Raw genomic sequence first — 20,923 nt, 5'->3', positions numbered from 1 at the left:
TCTGAGTCTTGCATTATATGCATGTAGCATTGTAAAATGTGCTCGTATTCTCTTTCATCCGATTCGACGCGAGACGTGTACGTGAACGTAACCAATGCACATTCCAGCGGTCTTGAGGGGGATCCCATATCTTCATTCCCATTGAGAAGCACATCATTTTGTTGAGGAGAACAAGTTCTTTGGACATCCTTCGTAGCTGTTTATTGTTCTTCGATGTGATATGGACAGAGTGGTTGAAAAGTATGCATCTTACTTCTCTTCTTTGTGCAGGCGCTTAACCTCCTCCCTCACATATCCCCAAAAATCATCTCTCTCGGCCTCCCACCCAAGCAACTCCCTGGCCTTGACCGCTCTCGATCTAGAGTTCCCGCCGATCAGAGCTGCGGCACCATCGGGCCAATACTTCTTCTCCTCCTCACCCGCCTCTGTCCCTTTCACCTCTCCCGAATCGTTTATACCCAATTCCTTGAACACCTTCGCGATCTCCTTGGCCACATCTCCGTAGGCGAAATCATCTCCGGCCTGGGCAAAGTAATAAGCATCCTTGTTCTTGGGCAGGCTGCCGGTGCTACCTTGAGGCTCCTGGAGTGCGCGTTCAAAAAGTGCGGTATAGACGCGAGCCAGGTCATGGACGTGTACGCGGGACCAGATATTGAGACCCTTACCGATTTGAAGGGCCTGGCGATGTTTGAGTGACGCACGGATTTGGAAAGGGATCTGGATAGAGTGAGAGTTACCGGGCCCGGAACCCAAACCCCAGATCGTAGGTGGGGCAACGATGTAGGTGTCGATTTTTCCGACGAGAGAAGGATCGATGATTTCGAGGTCGATCTTGCGATGGAGTTGTGTGGGTGCAAGAGTGTTAAGTTTGGCGGTATCGTTGTCGTGGTAGATTGTATCGCTGGCTCGGTTTCCGTTCGCTCCATCGGCTAATACACTCGTACCAGAGGTATGGATCAGAATCGGTCGCTTCCTTGCCCCGTCTTGTCGAGGCGCAAGCAGTCCTTTGATAATAGCCTTGACGGCGGGAAGATGATCGGCGTCTGCGAGATTGAGAACCACATCAGCTTGAGCGGATTCGCGTTCGAGGATGTCGAGGTCGTCGAGGGAGCCGAGGACGGGTTCGATGCCGAGGGGGCGGACGTCTTGAGAAGCCTTTTCGGGTGAGCGAACAAGGGCGCGGAAGGTGAATCGGGACTTAGCAGTGGGGTTCTGGAGGAGGTTATCGATAGTGGTCGAGCCGATGTAGCCGGTGACACCTGTGACGAATACGCGAGTTGGGGCCATGGTGGAGGAGGTGTGAATAATTTAAGTAGCTTTTTGTGTGTGCAAGAAGAAGAGACTCAGGTCCTTTATATATGTCTGAACCCAATCCTCGATGGCATCATTTTCCCCCCATACTTCTCATAATAACAAAATGCTTTATCATCCACCTCTTTTGTCTTGGTGTTTGTCTCTCTTTTAGGCTGCTACACATTCATGATGTTCCTTCGTGGTGAAACGTAAAACGCGCTACTGAATCGCCAGCTTACTAATTACGCGATGTGTGTGAGAGAGGGCAATTGAAGAGAAAATGTTCTCCTGCGGGACGTGACGGGCGCTTACAAGAAAAAAATACACCCCCATAGAAGAAAGTGGAAGAGGGCGTTAAAAGGTTCCAGGACTGACATCACTCTACCTTGCGCGATTCTCATCCAAAATGGCAACAACAACAACAACAACAACAACAACAGCAGTAGCAGCAAATCGTTAGAAGGAATGCGCCCTTGTGCGTGTACATGAGCGCTAATGAAAGCAGTCATTACCTTCAATAAATTGCCTGTTGGCCAGGTCATCGTCGTCGATCAGTATTTCTGTGCCGTCTGTTCTGGTACAGAGCACAATACAGTCCACTTTCTTGTGGTCAGTACCTCGAGTTACATCGAAGAAAAGGCTACTGCGCGCTCTGAGATAGTCGTGTATAGATCACTGGGATTCTTATTGGCTACACTACTGATTTGTCCAAATCGTTAGACGTGCTGTCGATGAGATGTGTATGTGCAGAAGCGGGGTAGGGATGCTGTACCAATGGTTCCCTCGTGTCGGTTTTTGCAGCTGATGATTGTAACATGCAAAATCCACGTTTGCCCAGTGCTCTAACATGGAAATTATCATGCTATGATGTCATCAGATGCTTCGCCCAGGGGGACGCGCAAAACAAGAATAATCAGATAAAAGAGCAGGGCATTAACATCAACCATGTCTATCTATAAGCTACCGTGGTAGCTTCAAATGGAAAGCAGTGCAGCAATACTTTTCCTGCTGACGACACAACTTTAGCAGAATAGTCGGTGGGACTGAAAATGTGAACCAAGGCCACATTTAGGAATCGTACCATCAACTAGGCGCCTATTCGATCTTAACATCAGACACAGCAACTTCCGAGTCAGATTGTGGCTACCGCCGACTTGATGTCTGCATCGCGCTGAGTATGAGCTCCAGGCACATCGTACGATCCTCGTCCATATCCAATAAGCCGAAACTCTGGTAAGACACTGAGGCTCCCTCTTGGAGCTCGACCTTATACTGGCAACTATAGCCTCAGCCCAAGTCGTCATCAACGAAGATAATAATAGTAAGCCATGCTCTTCAGATGCAGGCCGATACTGCCGGTAGTACCATGAGCATACGCCTTTATCTGAATGAAAAGGCCCCACTTTGTTCATTTTGAAATCTTTACTAGATGGTCCCTGTAGGCGATGCGCAAGGGGTTTCTTTAGACGATGCACTGGGTCTTCAGCTCGAAGAGAATAAATTGTAACAAGCGTAACTTTGGGCGATCTTTATTGCTGTTCATGGAGTGATTGTATATGCTTATCTCCTTGTTCCTAAGTGCTATGCAGTCTGGTTTACTGCGACAACTCGCGAATGAATGAAAAACAAATTCAGGGACAGAGCGTCTGCCTGAAAGAGGACACCGGATTGGCGGCCTTAGGCCATGGTTCCATCAACTAAGTGTCTGTTGAAGCGACACACCGGGCACGTCGACCCCCAAGCTGCATGACAGGCCCTATGAAATCGATGCCCACAAGCAAGCTGTACGTAACCGCACATGGCCTTCAAACAGATGGTGCAGTCCTCGTCATCCTCAAGGCTTGCTGACTCGATTACCAGTCGCCGCCAAAACATCATGTTGCTGAGGGGTAAGAAACGCTCATAGCATGCCTCGAGCTTGACGATCTTCCACTCTGAGACGTACTGTTCTCCAGTGGCCTTGATCCCATGGATCCTATACTTGCAATTCACGAACCCAACGGTGTAAGGAATAACTTCTCCATTCGTTTGATTGCAGATTGGGCAATACAATGTCGTTTGAGATATCTTGAGGAATCCATATCCCTGAGGGCAGATAACCCTATACTCTGGGGTGCATTCACAACTACATTCGACGTTGGCGCCATCGCGCGCCTGTCGTCCAGCCGGAGCGTTGGACAAGAACTTGAAGTTGCACACTCCCTTTGTATCCGACATCTTTACAAGAAGGATACCAGGGAAAGGAAGTCCACCGCCGCCACGGAGATATCGGACAGAGCGCAGGGTTGATCCAAATCTGATCTTGTAATCGCCCAGGGCTTTATCATTCTCCAGTTCTCTGCTCCGGAAAAAGAGCGCATGCCTTTGTGGGTGAATCCATCCCTTGACGTATATAGTCTTTTTGACCTGACGAATAGTATCACTGGAATTACAGTTGATGTCCATGGCCGCGCCAGTCAGTGTTGTAACATGAATATTCCATTTGCCCTTTCTCGAACATTGGTATGTCAGGCCGCTACCAAAGATGCTGTATTCGGAAAAAGGTTTTTGGAGGTCCGTAATAGGAATGCCATTGACGAAGAGGGCATGATCCTCATCACTACCACCATCCTTCTTGAGCATGTGAACGATGCGTTTTAAGAGGAGGTATATGGGCTCCTGTAAATGAAAAGGTACTACAACGAACCTGCCAGGATCGGCAGCGATGAGAACAGTGACGGTCGAGAAAGACATTGGGAAGGAAGTGGGTGAGTATGAAAGGAAGTAAACGTAGAAAGGACGAAACTGTAGTGCTCTGGATAATGAAAGGGGAAAATAAGAACTACTCAACAGCTAAGTGCGACAGACGATAAAATGCGATCGACAACAAGAGATGTAGAAGAAGCAAGGCTTGGTAGCGGCCTCTATGGGCACGGTTTCGTAGGCCAGAAAGGCGTTCCATTAGACGTTGGTACTTGATGAACTGTGGGACTGTGACCAGATGTGTTTGCGTTTGGATTTGCTAAAAGCGATAAAAGAAGACGCATGACTAGCAAACGTGAAGAAATTGTGGACAAATATATTGTTCGTGAAGAGGAGTCCATTCTTTATTTCACCGAAAAGGCTGTACTGGCGGAAGTCAATCGCTGCGATAAAATAGCATGCAAAGGATGCTGTGGACGGTGCGTGAAGTAATACTAAAGCTAATGATCCTCACGGCCAGAGGTATTCCCGCGTATGGTTAAGCAATAACTCGTGTGTTAAAGTCGCCATCGAAAGAAGAAAGTGCAGTATGGGGGTGATTCCTGTTTGTTTATACTATGGGCATGAATGTGCTGCCCACGACGCGGCGTTATCTGTATTTTTTCACGGGTGCATATGCAATGTTACGTAGGAGGCCCTGTTCCCAGATTTGGTGTTTTCATTAGTGGATTTGGAGGAAGGAGAAGGACCACGAGTCCCGTCATCCTCATCACGACAAGTGCCACATGACCATACAGATGGACTCCTGCACTACATGTAGCACAAGAAAGCGAGGTCCTGTAGCGACGAAGACGAAGATTGCAATTCCATAAAATATCCCGGGCCAATGATCTGCGCTCAAGATAGAACAAGGGTGGTTGTCTGCATTTGGTAGTCTCTCATGCTGGCTGGCCGACCCTTTTGTTCTGATCTACAGCCGTTACTGTGGCGAATGACCTCCACACTTTCTTTTTCGAACGGTCGCCATGCCCCAAAAAGGGCGAGTACATGCATGGGCTTCAGGCTTCATTGTAAGAGATAACTGACAAGCTTTTGATCTCTTTTCCGCTCGACTGCATCGATACTATTCCTTATCTGTGTCTGTGTGTCTGGGCGTAGAAAGTGTTTGAGGCGGACTGAGGCGGGGTGGACCAGCCTCACCCAGATGTGAGTAGTAGTTTAATGGTGTCAGATCGAATCAGCCTGTCCTTGCCTCTCATTCTGTGGCAGCATTGAGTGTCTATGACTTTTTTCTGTCCTTTACCCCTGTTGTGGATAGCTGGATGTGTACCGATGCAGCATAGTGTGTACCTGGTGATCAGCACCAGGCAAGATGACATAGTCTCCATGTCTCTAGTGTAACAAGCGTACTCGCTTAGATCCTCCTACCCTGGCCCCCCCTCCTTGCACAAACAATTTCGTACGCACACACATCGCCGCTTCCAGCACATGGCTGGCACTTGAACCTTGTTGGATCCTTGGTCCTTAAGCCTGCCCCGCCTGGCTAGACCGGACCTGCAGACATGCACACACACAAGTACAAAGGGCTAGGATCGTCCGAAGGCATCTCCTTCTCTCCTTCCTTCGTCTTCCTCGCCTCTTCTCTTCTGCCCCACGTCCTGTCTCTCGTTCTTCCTTATCATCCCCTCCCTCCCTCGCTCGCTCAAACACCCCGACCAGCCAGCCAGCCCTTTTCTGCTTCTTTCGCTGGCTGCTGACCTCCTTTCTTTGTCCTTCAGCTGGTTAAAGTCCGCTGTCCCTCTCCTCCCTCCTTGTCCTGTACATAAACAATTCCCGCTGGACTCCTCCCTCCAAAGGGGTGTCCTCATCTGTCTGCCAGTGAACAGCATTCAGTTCCGCTCCTTAATCTCATCGTCGCTCTCTCCATCCCAACCTCGCAATGAGTGCCGCCAATGGTACCACCGAAAAGGCATCGTCCGAGGGTGGTAAGTTTGTTCGCTAATGACAGCATAACACTGCACACAGAAGGCGTGTGTTTTTTTATTTTTTATTTTTTTTATACACAGCCAGCTTCACTCCCCATGAATCGTAGCAATTGCTTACATGCCCTAGTACCATACGCAGCTTTCCTATTATCAGCACATTCGCTGTTGCTGTTGCTGTTGCTGTTGCTGTTGCTGTTGCTGTTGCTGTTGCTGTTGCTGTTGCTGTTGCTGTTGCTGTTGCTTATCAATGTTGTGTGGCATGACTTGACATGGCATGATGTGCTGTGGGGGAAAACGATTAGCCCCTCCCCCTTGGGCAGCCGAATGCATGAATACGTAGCGCAACATGTTATGCGATGCATTGTCCACCCCTGATCGGCCAGAGCTGCCTGTTGGGCGGGGAGGAGGACGGGCGGATCTTATTCTTTTGATCCTATAGCAATGTGTGGGTGTATTAAGTCAGTGTACCAACATGCCCACTCGTCTCTAATACGATCCTGTAGGCAACATCCTGAGTGGTCAGAATCCGATCCAATTTAATTTGTCCGATCCACTGCCGCTTTTCATTGTCCAGGTATGTCGCTTGGTCACACCCCAATCATACTGCGTGTCTACGTCTACTACAACACATTCCTCACCGCAAACTCGCTCCAATCTCTCCCATAGACTGTCATCATCCTGTCGCTATGCTACTTTATAAACATATTCATGCATCGCATCAGGCAACCGAAGGTCGTCTCAGAAGTCATTTCCGGAATCATCCTCGGTCCCTCCATCATGGGAAAGATCCCCGGTTTCAACGATACTATTTTCCCGTCCGAATCCATCCCCTTTCTGACCCTTGTCGCCAACCTCGGTCTGTGTCTCTTCCTCTTTCTTGTCGGCTTGGAGCTTGATCCAAAGCTCATCCTGAAACGCGCAAAACACGCCCTGGGGATTTCTGTCGCAGGTCTTTTGATCCCATTCGTATTCTCGTGCGGTGTCGCCCTCTTACTGTATAAGGAGTTTGAAAAGGGAACCGACACTGGGCCAGCGCCTCCATTTGGGCAGTTCCTCTTGACCTGTGGAGTTGCGATGAGTTTGACGGTAAGTGAAGCATACATAGATCATGAGTTCTTGCGTGAGATGCTATATGCAAGTAAAGAGGATCAAGGATCAAGGATCAGAGTAATTCTGATTTTTTTTACCGCCAAATTTTAGGCATTTCCAGTATTGGCTCGTATTCTCGCAGGTAACAAAAACGCAAGCGATAACACTTGAGACTCATCGGTATCCTACGTACATGGTGTCAAATACTCACTCACTATGGTTATCCTGTGTTGTCATTAGAGATGCAACTTATGAGTACGACTGTCGGATTTATCACCGTATGCGCAGCCGCTGCTGGAGACATTGTAGCCTGGATCCTGCTGGCGCTCTTGGTCAGTCTTATCAATGCCACAACCCCGATCATGCCGCTCTATGTCATCCTCATGGGCATCGGATTGTGCCTTATCCTGGCTTATGTTGTGCGTCCAATTTTGATGTCTCTTGTGCGACTGACCCACTCAGTAAGTCCTTAATATGCACCACTGTTTGCACTTTATTTTGTCTTGACCGTGTGGAACCATAGACACTTACGCGATCCTTGGTGGTCTTTTAATTTTAGGAGGAAGAGCCATCCCAAAAAATGATTGCGGTTACGCTAGTCATCGTTCTGTCCACTTCATTCATCACCAACATCATCGGAATTCATACTATCTTCGGTGGATTCCTGGTCGGCTTATTGATTCCACACGACTCTGGCTTTGCTGAGGGTCTTACCCGTCGTCTCGAAGACCTTGTGGGTGTCTACTTTTTGCCTATCGTAAGTGTTACTTTTGTTGAGACACATGGATGCGAAACACATTAAGATGCTAGAAGACTGACACGACGTCATTGTTTCTTCGCGACGAGCAGTTCTTTGCTTGCTCTGGCTTAAAGACGCAAGTGGGTCTCCTGAACAACGGCCAGACGTGGGGTCTCGTCATTATGGTGACAGTCATTTCAATGTTTGGGAAGATGCTAGGCTGCACCACTGCTGCCAAAGCCAACGGGATGACTTGGCGTGAGGCATTCTCTATCGGTTTTCTCATGCAATGCAAGGGACTCGTCGAGTACATCATCCTTAATATTGGACATGACGCCGGCGTCATCAGCGACCGAGTCTTTGTCATCATGATTGCGATGTGCGTTATCCTGACAATGATCTCCACGCCCTTTGTCGGGTATCTCTACCCAGTGTCGTATCAAAAAGAGCTGGAGGTTAAAAGAGAAGCTGAGCGCAAACGCATGGCATTGCCTCCAAAGGGCCACAAGGACGATATCCATGATACCCAGGCGAAAAGAGGGGGATTCTTTTCCAAATTGACAAGCAAGCTGAGACGTAGGCGAGGCGACAAGGATATGGATAAAGAGAAACACCAGGAAGGTTATGCCAACTCTGGATCAGGGCTCGAGGATTTGGACAGTGTGCGTATTGATGGCTCTACTTGTAACGCGGACTTGAACGATATGGAAGAGGCGATTGAGCAGCCATGGAAGGCGCGCAACTCGATCATGTTCTGTTTGGACAAGACACCCAATGCTCCCGGAGTGATGACCCTGCTTCAACTGTTTTCAGGGGCCATGATCCGCAGTCGCGTTAGTCACCCTACACTTAAGAATGGCGATGCGGGAGGCCAGACAGGGAAGCCCGGACGCAATTCTGAGAATGGCAAGCAGTATTTGGACGTCCTTCAGCCATCTATCGACATCTCGGACCCACACGGCAACAGTCGCACCACAAACGTCGGCAAGTCAGGCCCAGAGTGCGAGATCAACTTCTCAAAGATCTATGCCATCCGCCTACTGCAAATTTCTGAGCGAACGTCTGCCGCTATGTTGACTGCCTCTCGATGTATGGACCGACTCTACAAGGATACAGTCATGATGATGGTCATGGCCTTCGCCAAGCTGAACTCTATCCCATTGAAGCCCTTGGTCGCAATTTCGACAGATGCTGCAGAATCGACAGTTGCCCAGAATATCTTGGACAGGGCAGAGGATTTGAGCGTGGGCTGGATTGTGTTTCCATGGAACTCCTCTCACCTGGTTGACTTGCCATCATATGCTGCAGGGCAGACGTCGAACGAAAATCACTTGGACCCGGGCATCATGCTCTCCATGGCCAATACAGCAGCAACTGGCATCAGTACTATGTCGATGCCAGGTTCTCCATCGATGGCCCACGATTCAGTACCCCCAGGAGCACCTCCCCTTGGCTTCCCATATAACATTTCGCGGTACTTCGATCACGACGAGGCGCAAAAGATTGCTAGCGGTGGCCACGTGGATCTTTCTCAGGGCGGTGCAAGCCACCGAACCAGCATTGCCTCGAATACCAAGGTCCTTTCCAAGCTGATTCCATCCAGCGCCGACTCCAACATATCCACTGCAGTTCTCGTCGATCGCGGGCTTGGTCTGTTTGGTGGTGTTGAGCACATGGTGGTACCACTGCTCGGCGGTGAGGATGATTTTGAGGCACTTTGCCTTGCATCCTGCCTCGCAAGGAGTGCACAGTGCTTTGTCACCATCCTCCGAATTTCGTCCGCACCACAAGGAGCTCAGCAGCTGCAGAGCACGCCCCACTCCGGTGCTCCAAGCCAAACATTCCAGCTGCATGGTCAGCAGTCACCTCGCTCGCGTCAGTTTTCGAGTGATCGATCCGCTCCACCAACACCAGGAGCCGCAGGATTGCACTCAAGGGACTCCTCGCAGCAGTGGACGGCGCCCGTAGACACAACTGTCCCCAAGGACGACGAGACTCTGTACAAGAAATTCTTTCCCAGTAAACCTCCATTCTTGGGTGGACACAACCACCGCCAACAGCGGATCCTGCAACGAAATGTCAGTCTTTCAAGAGTGGGATACAACCTTCTGGACGAGAATATTGACGAGAACGAACTAGAGGAGGGCATCATGACGTTGAACTTCCAGGAGCTGAGTGATGCTATCCAATGGGCACGCACTTACTTGACGGCGCAGGACTTGATGATCATGGGCTTTGATTCGAACGCGCTTTCAACCCAGACCGCCACTAGCCAGAGTATGCCCAGTCCGCGCCAGCAAGCCGTTGGGATCTCGCGTGTACCCTCGATGGAGGGGGCTCATCTGAGCTCTCCAGATAGTCGTATCCTCTCAAACCCGACGTCTGCATCACCGCCCTCGATTCTGGAACGACGTGGACTCAGTCTTTCGCCTCCTCGATCGGATATTTCTCACAGAATACAATCACTGCATGATCTAACGTCTAACGCATTGACGACTTCGACACCTGGACTCAGCACCGCGGGCCAACCATTGACGCCTCAGCCACGCGCCAGCTTTGATGAAGAACGACTTGGTCGACCGGCTGCCATTGACGCAACAGATTCGGATCGATCTCGCAGCAAGGAAACCCGATCCATGAGTTCGTTGTCCCGAGGTCGACGCGCCGAAACGCCCGCGGCAAGCGGAGGGTCGATCCACACACAGGCACATTCTTCTCATACCCTGACGACATGTCAGGTCATGCTGGGCATCGCAGCTGACAAGATGATGCAATCCAGCGTGATCTCTTCTCTCCTCGTCGTCCGGTCCCGCTGGTTCTCGCAACGAAAGCAAAGCCGTTCCCATCATCAAGACTTCAATTCGCCACTGAGTCAATTCAGGTTGCACACAGTGTCGACGGGCGGAAGTCATTACCATACATACCATGGTAGGGAATCGAGCGATCCACCAAGCCTAATGCAACATAATATCTTGGACCAGGCACGGCAGTATCATTCGCAGCAGCAGCAGCATCATGCGAGAGAGCGTTCGAGACTTTCGCAAGAGGTGATTCAGGATTTGGAGGTGGCCCATGCGGGACCATCGTCAGCTGCGGATGCTAAGGCAAAGGGGCGGGACGAGCGAGGTCCGGACGTGACGTTTGCGGATGAGAAAGGAGAGAGTGGTAGTACGGACGTGATCCTCGGAAGAACTGCAGGAGCAGGAGGGGAGAGGAACCTGGGCGATTTTACGACACCGCGCATGTCGCATGAATCTGCATAGAAGCCAGGAGGACGCGTTGAGCGAACAAATGTATTTATCGTTTGTATATATCCACCTATCTATCAAATAAATCTTCAAGGTCATTATTTAGAGAAGAGTAGATAAAAGTTGAGAAACAAGGCACCATCCATTCGCTCAAATAGAGGAAGGATCTACTTCTACTCGCTGAGCTAACACAATGGTATAAATTTCGCTTCCGCGACCGATAAGCGATTAATAATCTTTTTAGTCCGTGTTTCGATTGCATCGTGTCGACGGTAATAGTGAAGACGACGTGAAGGGAAGACATTGTTAGGGGATGCTTTCATGTTGATGTGCTCCTGAGAGATGAAAGGCGCTAGTCATAAAAGAAGCTGCATGAGCCCAAGATTGATTGGGTTTCTTAGCCTGAGAGGACGTTTGCTCTTACGCCGTTGTCGTTGTCGCGTTACTTTTTTAGACTCTGAAGGGAAACTACATGTGTTGTAGTGCACACTTTCCTTTGTCTTATCGTCTTCATCTTCTGAACTCTTCGTAATTCTACACAGCTCTCGTATCATCTTTTTCAGTCCTCATACATATCTGATTCGACTCCCCATGCTCTTATCGCTGCTAAACTCAGTAAATCCTTCTCCGTGCACTTTTGACCCCGCGAACCGGGTTTCCTCCTCCTTTCTCGTCTACCGCAAGGACATTAAGAAGACCTCGGTGATTCTGTCAAGCGCGCCAGGAGGACGGTCGAGCTCCGAGAGGGGATCTTAGTGTCTGACCAGAGTCTTGGCTATCCAGGCAGGTTGTTCCGCTGCTTACAGATGGTGAGGGAGTGCAACCTCGAGAACACATTGGCGCTCCACCTGTTATGAAATTTGCAGGGCCCCCGTCCACGAACTCCGGGGATTTTATTTGACTCGGAACTAGCGTTCGAAAAACGGATGGAGCGCAGTTGCGATTGCGCACCTGAATACAGAGTAATCATCCCACAAGGATCTTAGTCCCTGGAGCTGTTTCGCATAATCTTTTAATGTCCGAAATACAAACAGGGGAGCTCGAGCGCCATTACTGTAATCGTTCGGCTCTTGGACTGCAAATACCGTTTCCGTGGGATCAAAGCTAGCACTGGAGAAAAACCACGTACCCGCTTGGAGGATCGTGAGGCGTGAGACAGACTACGGGGCGTTTGAAGTAGGCAATTAGACTAGTTGGAAACGTTTGGTTATTGATTTTGTAAAACTGGACGAACGTGAAGAGTGTATTATCTGCTGTCTGGATTCTATCGATCATACGGCAACGCTGGACTGTGGACGTCGATTCTATAGGCGACATTACAAAGCTTGAGGGTCTTCGTGCCCGTCGTGCCGGCCCAACGATCACCTCATGGACGATATTTCAGCCTGGACACGACCTTCTTGCCATGACTTGTCAGTGTGTGATTTTTTACGCTCCTCAATGTTAACACTTCTATGTCGACGTGCAGTTGGAGCAATTGTTTTCGAACCACTCCGATAATTATTGACGATAATTTGCAGCCTTATTTTTTACGGTGAATGATCCCTAGTAGAGAAAACATTATTGCTGGCATAGAATATGGCGTCTTCTTAATTGTCTTTGGTAAGGCAGGATCGCGGCTACGTGGAAAGCTTCTGGGCATTTTCCTGTGGTTCATGGAGCACCGGTGTCGAGTGGAGCGCCTCTATGACCCAGGACGCCGCATCGCATCAAGGAAGCTATCAAGCCTTGCTTCTTTGCTGTCTCTTGTTGTCGCTTTCGTTTTGTCTGTTGTCTCTTTTGTTCATGACCGCTATGCATAGCATTGAAATTATTCCTTTCTACCATTTCATTGTTTCGCCTCACCACCAATTCCTCCCCAATGTCTCTTTCTACTCTCAAGGTGCTTATCGCTGCCGAGCCCGGCAGGCTCCTCTCAGTGGCTTTTTGTCCACAAGAATCAGTCTGCCTCATCCTAGGACGTATCGCTCATAGGCTAAAGGAGGATAGTTACAGCGACCAGGATCATGCCCTCTTCGTCAATGGGATTCCTATCACGGATCTCCAAAAACCTCTTTCTGATTATAACATCTTTGGCAGTTGTCTGGTCTACCATAGCTTGAAAGAAGGGGAATGGGCGATTCATGTCGCAACATCTCATGGTCATTCCATCGACGTCAATTATAACCCCAACGACACCATTCGTCAAGTCAAAATGAAGGTCTATGCCAGGTTATGGATTCATCCTGATATCCAGAAGATTTTCCTTGGAGACAGAGAGCTAGGGGATGATAAAATCCTAGGCGATCACAAGATCCAATCTGGATCGGCCCTTAGCATCGCCCCGTATCATAGTGGGGGCGGTACCGTTCCCTTCCCTGAAATCCTGATTCCGGATGCGTTGGACACGGACACTTTCAACTTCATGTTTACTTATAACGAAATCGCTGGACGGCGGGCTTGCAATGGGGCCAACATCGAGTGCGATTGCGAGTGTACCCCAGGCCACAGAGTTATCTGCCCTCGGGGATATGGATTTATCGAGATAACTCATACGACCTTGCAGTGCAGAAACTGCAATCGGATGAACGAAGATGTTCTGCCCTTCACTGTTGGGTTCGTGAATTGCAAGTACAGGCTCCATGGGATCAGGGACGCCACAGAGGAACAGTGTACCTCGGACTGGAAAATCGTCAAGCCTGAGGCAAGCTACGAACTTCTTAAAGACGGCAACCAGACACATTGGCGAAGAGTTGTTATTGAGACAGTAAGCCTAGATGAGCTTGGGGATTGTATCGTCTGTTTGAAGTTCATGAACAATGGGAAGCAACTGGCATGCGGACATCAATTTCACGAAACTTGTTTTGTTGCTTGGGGATCGACGTGTCCGGTGTGCCCCTTCAAACAGACCCTTGGTTGATGGCACTACGGCTTGAGGCCGTGTCATTACTCTCCGTCACTACGGTTTCCAGTCTTTTGCCGGAAAATCAATTCAAGTAGACGTCGCGTGCATTAAGATGTCAGTAGGAGTATGGTCGTTGGCCATGCGCTTGCAATAAATATCGCTTGAAGTTCCTCGTTTTGAGCCTTTTCATGGCATCGCTCTCGCTAGAAGTTTTGTCTCTGTGCGTTCCGCATTAGATTGAACCTCAGAGAAAAGATACTTTGGACCTGCTTTCGTCGTCAGTAATACAGTACATCGATATCACGATCCAGAATGTGTCTTCCTTCCTCGTATTTTTTCTGGTGTTGCGTTTAATGTGGCTCGAATGATGGACGTGAAGCGAAGTGCAGGACATGAATTCTTTGGTGAAAGCAATAGGATATATTCATTGAATTATCTGCTGTCCTTTCATGGATTAAAACGCGAATGTACCTGGTCGCGTTCTTGTTCTTCACCAAGACCTGGTGATTAACGAAATGCATTGCTAAACCGCGAAGCCGTATCGCATCCAGATAACTCTCAAGGCTTGCTTTTTTTTTTTTTTTTTTTTTTTTTCGTCTACCGCTGTCCTTGATCGCGGTCTTTATTTTCCGCGTCTACTATTCAAAGTACGGCAAAAAAGAAAAAAGAAAAAAAAGACTTTTTTGTCTTTTCCTCCTTTGGCCTTCACCGCCACTTCCTTCTCAATGCCTCCCCCAACCGTCACCGTCCTCATCGCTGCCGAACCTGGCAAGTCTTTAGCCGTACCCTTTCAGCCCCAGGAGCCCGTTCACTTCCTCCTAACGCGTATCGCTCTCATGCTAAAGGAGAATAGTTGCGGTGAGCAGGATCATGTCCTCTTCGTCAATGGCATTCCTATCACGGATCTCCAAAAATCCCTTTCCGATTACAGCATCTTTGGAAGTTGTTTGACCTATCAAAATCTGAAGGAGGGCGAATGGATGATTCATGCCAGGACATTTTCTGGCGAGGTCACCGACATCAACTGTAACCCCGATGACACTATTCGCCAAGTCAAAAAGAAGATCTATGCCAAGGGAGGGACACACCTGGACGAGCTGACGCTCTTCATCGGCGTGAGAGGCAGACAGCTGGAGAATAATAAGACCCTGAGGGATTACAAGTTCCGATCTGGATCGACCCTAACTGCCGCTCCGTTTATGGGTGGTGGCGGCGAACTTTCTTTTCCGGGAATCTTGCATTCGGGTGAATGGGATACACCGGGTCTCTGTAACTTCAGGCTATCATCTCATGTTTCGCGTGGACGAAAATCTTCGGATGCTCCACGTGGACGAAAGGCGTACGATGGCGCCAACGTTGAGTGCGAATGTAAATGTAATCTGCGATACGGGATCATCTGTCCACAGGGATATGGGCTTCTCGAAATATCTCAAACGACCTTCTACTGCTCGCTCTGCAAGACACAGGATGAAAAAGTTATCCCTGTCGCCGTTGGGTTTGTGAATTGCAAGTACAGGATCCATGCCATCAAGGACGCCACAGGGGAGCAGTATACCTCAAGTTGGAAGATCGTCAAGCCTGAGGCAGGCTACGAGCTCTACCATGATGGTACCCAGGCAATTTGGCGACGAGTAGTTATCGAATCAGTAAGCCTGAATGAGCCTGACGACTGCACCATCTGTCTGAAAGCCATGTGCGGTTACGTACAGCTTGCTTGTGGGCATCGATTTCATAGGGCCTGTCATGCAGCTTGGGGGTCGACGTGCCCGGTGTGTCGCTTCAACAGACACTTAGTTGATGGAACCATGGCCTAAGGCCGCCAATCCGGTGTCCTCTTTCAGGCAGACGCTCTGTCCCTGAATTTGTTTTTCATTCATTCGCGAGTTGTCGCAGTAAACCAGACTGCATAGCACTTAGGAACAAGGAGATAAGCATATACAATCACTCCATGAACAGCAATAAAGATCGCCCAAAGTTACGCCTGTTACAATTTATTCTTTCCGAGCTGCAGACCCAGTGCATCGCTTCGAGAACCCTCTTGCACATCGCCTACAGGGACCATCTAGTAAAGATATCAAGGAAGATCTTGGTGTGCGACGTTCCTAGTGCGTTGCAGAATCTTTGTGTCTCCAGGGTGCATCTAAAAACGACTACAGTTGCCACATCGCATCACTTGGGATGATTATCAGCCACGAGACTATCATATCATTAGAAGTATCAGGTACTTGAAGGACAGTATGTCCAATGTTGTGTTTGACGACGCTTGCGACGTGTTCTGATGATGGCTTCTTTTTCCTTTTCATTTCTTTTTTCTTTTTTTTTTTTTTTTTTTTTGACAGATGCGGAGATCATAGTCAAGTATTTAGCAAGAATGTGACCAGCGAGGACTTCCGTACCTCTTTAGGAGTTTTCGTGCATCGACAACAGAGCAGTTTGTAGGCCTCCTACACTTCTTAAGACCTTTCACACAAGCACTCGCGACCGTTGAGGATATGTAATGCAAAGATGACTCCTTCTCCGTGAGCCGGCTCTGGAGCAAGCAGCAGAGTCTACGTTGGCAAGCTCAAGGACCTGGAGGCACACTCCGGTTCCTTTTACAACAGCCACATGGTCCTCAAGAAACACAAATGGGATGCAAGAAGGGCGCGAGGCGAGGAGTACAAGTGGATTGCCAACCGTCTTATCAAATCGGCCGGCGGGATCTACTGCCGCCAAAAGAGAAGACAGCAACAAGGTCGCGATCGGCGTGGGCCTGGGGAACTGGCCTCCAGAGACCGAACTATCTTCTTTGCATGAGTCATTCCAATCGTACTTTGTCCAGAAAGTAAGTGGTCGATGATGATCCTTAGCGACCCTGTAATCTCTCTCTCTTGAAAGACATCACGACTAATCTCGCCTCTCTCTCCAATTTGTTTCTGCGTCTCTCTAGGCCAGACCGCTTGGTTATAGTGCGGGACATCTAGTCGCGACTATATGTAGAAAACGTTGAAACCCAAAAGTCTTTGGACTAGAGGTCATATTGACAAACGATGAACATTGATTTGTAGAAGGAAGGCTAATGCGCACTTTAATAATCCAAACTTTGATCCAGTTAGAGGATACAAGTGATGAGAATATCACTGGTGAGATCCCATGTCCAAAAGACATCGATTAGTTCGTAGGGCCGGGAACCCATGCCAGTAAAGCACAAGCAACAACGGAGCACGAGCGGCTGTATGTTTGGTTTAATGGTGCTTTATTGCAATCTTTTCAAGTTCAACCTTTCATCTTTTAGTTGCTTGTTTAGTTACAGTTTGGTCAACTTTGCGGTTACCAAGGCCTTGTTGGTGTCTGTGCTGCCTGATGATATTTTAAGTGATGTCATTAACGACGTTTCTCCGGATGCAAAGGCCCCATGCGCTTCCCCTTCAGAGCAGAAGTTCGTGGCGCAATTGTGCGCACAGCCAGGGACATGCGTGCGGCTTTGAGGCCACTCAGGATTGGTTTAAAGGGGAGCAGATGATTGGGAGCTCAATGGTGTACCGTGCTGTGTCCAATTTTTTTCAGCGAGGTTAGCCTGTGGGCCCACACAAACTAGTATCAGCCAGGGGGAGGCAGTAGCGAGGATACATTAATAAACGCCCTCTTGAAGCCCATTCTTGCAGCGGCATTCGGCATGTTTGCGGGCTCTATGTTTCGATGGTAAGTATGTGATCATGTTCTAATCACAAATGTTGCCAGCAGGGCGAACCTTGACTCCGTTCTGGAGTTCCCTGATTACCAGGTATCGTTCGGCGAGCATTCCTATATTCCTGATGAATTTAAACCGGTTGTCGCATCGTCAGAGGATATGAGAAAAGACTACAAGAAGCTGGTCATAATGGGCAAGAAGGTCGCCGACGGTCTCTTTCAAGATGGGTTCCCTACGCCTGTGATTCTGATCCATGGACAAGGCATGGAGATAGATGTCTACAGCATCAGTCTTCGCTCTGAGGCATTTTACAAGCTGAAAAATCTGGGGAAGTTCAGGCTGGTGTCGAGCCCATACGAGTCTGGACTGTTGCTTGGCTTGGGACCTCTCATTTCTGCACAGGTAATCAAACAAAATGGACGACAAATAAAGACGCACATGGACAGAACCGAGGCTTATTTTCAGCTTTTCTTATGATGTCTTAGGCGACTTCTTCATAAAATCTTCTCAAGAGGGATGAGCGCGACAGGACAGATAAAGCTTGGATGCGTGGAACATTCGATGTGAAGGACGTGGCCGTACCCTTTAACCGTAAGGTTTAACTAGCAAATTTGCAGGCCCTGGCCCATTCGTCGCAGTGACGCAATTTGTGCGAAAGCCGCTTTCCTCCATTGGACTAGTTCTGTTTCTTGGCTTCCCATATTTTTTTTTTTTTTTTTTTTTTTTTTTTTTTTTGGCTGACACGCAGTGCCTGCTTAGAATATTGTGTAACAGGGTCTTTGCGCGGATGTATGTTGAAAGGGGCAAACCCTTCCCGCGCTCCATCGAAACTTGTCACGTTAACAGTGGTACAGACCGATTGAGGAATTCCTTTCCAGCAGAGTAACGAGAGTAGATGGCTCAAGAACAGCTGTCCGAGGTCGAAACCTAATTAAAAAGCGCACCTTCTATTTTTTTTCGATGTAAACCAGTGATGCACTGCCCTTCTTCATCGAATGAGAAAAAATAAACAAGAACGTCAGGGCAGGAGACCGTCTTTTAGACGGTCGATTTATCCTGATCCCTGCGCGCGGTATAATGCAATGACAGGATGCCCATTCCTGTTGGTGTCAGGTTAGTCTAGACGCGATCGGCCACCCAGGAATGCAGGTCGAAGTGCAAAGACATTCCGGCGCTAAAAAAGCTTTTCCTTATCTTGGTGGCGCCTGGAGGAGGGATACCTCGCCATTCGCGAATCCGAGGCGATGCATCAACATGGCTGTGTCATCCGTTCATCTCTTAACCTTATTTCGTTGTGCCACGAAATTATGTCGGCGCAGGAGAGGGGGGGTTCTCCAAACATTCCGCCTCGGAGCTAAGGCTCCGCGGTTGATGAGTAGTCTACATCTACCCAATTGACTATTTTTATCCAAACCCAAAACTCCAATGGGGTCCATAACTGTCACACACCCAGAACGGCCGCCATGGTATAACCCAGTTTTGGACGGCATGGAAACTACGGAAAATCGATAGGAGATGAGAGCAGGGAGCAAGCATGCGAGCGTGAGGAAGAGGTGTACACGCCCCGCTGTACGGACACAAATGCAATTTAAAAAAAAATATAACACCGAATCGACAGGGAAACAGCCGAGCGAGGCGAAGTGAGATGAATGAGAGCGGTGGGAAATAATTATTCTGCTGTATATTTTATATTTTATGTTTTAGTGTTAACAACGAGAGAGAGGCAGAGGGCGGCACTGAATCGGGGGAGGAGGGCGATGGACGTGGACCCGGAGTTGCGCCATGTGCTCTCACATAGTCTATTGGGGTGTGGCAGTCGAAACAGAAGGTTCAGGCTAGGACTTCCATGGACACTGCGTGAAATTAGCTGCACACTTGCTGAGCTGGAACATGGAGCCCTCTCTCTCTCTCTCTCAATCTCTCGCTCACTGTGGGTCCGCAATTGATTGGGAGAAGGAAGATTTCCTCTTGGGGGTTTTGCCGGGAGAGAGAGAGATGTGGATAAGGAAAGAGGAGGTGGGTGACCGGCGATCATGATGACGATTGAAGAGGGTCTCCTCTTGATGCATGACCACCGTATGAGTGGGCAGTGGACTGTGTGGTGTGCTGGAGCAGGCGGGTGGGCCCAAGCATTTTTGGGTTTGAATACTAGCCAGAAACAAACACAAAAAAAAGCGATGCAGCGGACTTGGGAAGGGAAAACGATGACGACGGACGGGGAGATGCATGTCTCTCTCTCTTGCACCAGACTATTTTAGGGGGGATAAGAGTGGTGCATACCGCCGGTTGTTTGTTACCTGTGCATTGTGTCAAACCGCAAAATAAGGAAGCATACATATAAAAAAGGCGGTTCCAGCATGTGTGCCCCCTTTTGCTCGCGAATCGATTACCACTCCCTCTCACTCTCTTTCTTTTCTTTCTCTCTCTCCCCTCTCTGTCTTCTCCTTTCTTCCCCACTCGCTCCGTCCACATTCCTGTCCACAATAGTCAGAGTCGTTGCCACCAATCAGACCCCCCTTTGTCTTACAATATGACTACTACCACTACTGCTGCTGCTGCTGGTGCATCGCACTGCCGCAGACACTCCTCCGTCTCGTGGAGGCGCACGTTCTCCTCCATGATCCTCCTCTCCCTCACCGTCCTCTCCTCCTCCTCCCTCAACCAGGCCTCCGCAGCCCCCTCCACGGAATTCATCACCTCCCCTTCAAGGTACACGACCTGGAACCTCGGGGAGACCGTCAACATCCGTTTCCGTAAGTGCCTTCTCTCTCTCTCGCTCTCTCTTGCCCCTCGACAGATCAAGCGATTGACCACCGCCACCACATACATACACACACACACATCTCATCCCCCTTTTTTCCCTTCCTCGAGAAATGTTCGCATGCATGCATCTTCTGCACCCAAGGGGGGGGGGGGGGGCGACCCACCGTATCAGGCATCGCCTTCGTTTTGCATCTCCGCCCTTGCTAACATGCTCATGCCCACCCTTGTCTAGGCCGGTCCCTGTCCAAGAACGACAGCAATAACACCATGCTCTACCTCGAATACACCACCCGTGCCTGCAGGGGCTCCCTGCCAGACGAGGAGCGCTACTGTGACAATCGCGCCACCAAAATCTCCGCCTTTGGCCAGGTCCCTTCCGGAGCCGACTCCTTTCAATGGACCATCCCCACGACCCTGGATCTGCAGCTCTCAAGGGGCAAGTTTCACATCTACGATTATAACGGACACACCAGTGAATCTTTCACCATCCGCCCAGCACCCAGACGTTACCCAAAGATCGGCATGGTCGACCAGGGGAGGTTATTCTAGAGGACCGAGTGCACCCGTTCG

At 49.3% G+C, this 20,923-nt stretch overlaps 6 protein-coding genes across 6 annotated transcripts; 4 read left to right on the top strand and 2 right to left on the bottom strand.

Annotated features, from left to right (window-relative positions):
- Window positions 1–249: 249 nt before the first annotated feature.
- Window positions 250–1,287, bottom strand: BC939DRAFT_393297 (NAD(P)-binding protein; the record flags this gene model as incomplete). The annotated part of the gene is made up of 1 exon (XM_051552082.1): window positions 250–1,287. The coding sequence occupies one exon, from the start codon at window positions 1,285–1,287 to the stop codon at window positions 250–252; it is 1,038 nt and encodes a 345-aa protein (XP_051415818.1).
- A 2,259-nt stretch (window positions 1,288–3,546) lies between these two features.
- Window positions 3,547–3,768, bottom strand: BC939DRAFT_377251 (ubiquitin; the record flags this gene model as incomplete). The annotated part of the gene is made up of 1 exon (XM_051551701.1): window positions 3,547–3,768. A coding segment is annotated over one exon (222 nt), but the record flags the coding sequence as incomplete, so codon positions are not given.
- A 1,675-nt stretch (window positions 3,769–5,443) lies between these two features.
- BC939DRAFT_486128 (Sodium/hydrogen exchanger) lies at window positions 5,444–8,368 on the top strand (the record flags this gene model as incomplete). The annotated part of the gene is made up of 8 exons (XM_051559325.1): window positions 5,444–5,960; window positions 6,464–6,534; window positions 6,627–7,046; window positions 7,161–7,191; window positions 7,290–7,510; window positions 7,609–7,806; window positions 7,899–8,206; window positions 8,329–8,368. The coding sequence occupies exons 1-8, from the start codon at window positions 5,915–5,917 to the stop codon at window positions 8,366–8,368; spliced, it is 1,335 nt and encodes a 444-aa protein (XP_051415816.1). The 5' UTR covers window positions 5,444–5,914.
- Window positions 8,369–13,155: 4,787 nt separating this feature from the next.
- Window positions 13,156–13,377, top strand: BC939DRAFT_381238 (uncharacterized protein; the record flags this gene model as incomplete). The annotated part of the gene is made up of 1 exon (XM_051551752.1): window positions 13,156–13,377. A coding segment is annotated over one exon (222 nt), but the record flags the coding sequence as incomplete, so codon positions are not given.
- Window positions 13,378–14,628: 1,251 nt separating this feature from the next.
- Window positions 14,629–18,090, top strand: BC939DRAFT_525907 (uncharacterized protein; the record flags this gene model as incomplete). The annotated part of the gene is made up of 4 exons (XM_051561341.1): window positions 14,629–15,566; window positions 17,498–17,601; window positions 17,644–17,992; window positions 18,076–18,090. The coding sequence occupies exons 1-4, from the start codon at window positions 14,646–14,648 to the stop codon at window positions 18,088–18,090; spliced, it is 1,389 nt and encodes a 462-aa protein (XP_051415814.1). The 5' UTR covers window positions 14,629–14,645.
- A 2,030-nt stretch (window positions 18,091–20,120) lies between these two features.
- On the top strand, window positions 20,121–20,902 carry BC939DRAFT_499862 (uncharacterized protein; the record flags this gene model as incomplete). The annotated part of the gene is made up of 2 exons (XM_051559986.1): window positions 20,121–20,343; window positions 20,586–20,902. 2 exons carry the CDS (start codon window positions 20,121–20,123, stop codon window positions 20,900–20,902), a joined length of 540 nt encoding a protein of 179 aa, XP_051415813.1.
- Between the last annotated feature and the right edge of the window lie 21 nt (window positions 20,903–20,923).

The sequence above is a fragment of the Gamsiella multidivaricata genome (genome assembly GCF_025024155.1).
Source record: "Gamsiella multidivaricata strain RSA 2152 chromosome Unknown BC939scaffold_9, whole genome shotgun sequence".
Classification (NCBI taxonomy): domain Eukaryota; kingdom Fungi; phylum Mortierellomycota; class Mortierellomycetes; order Mortierellales; family Mortierellaceae; genus Gamsiella; species Gamsiella multidivaricata.
This window is presented reverse-complemented; position numbering and strand designations above follow the sequence as displayed.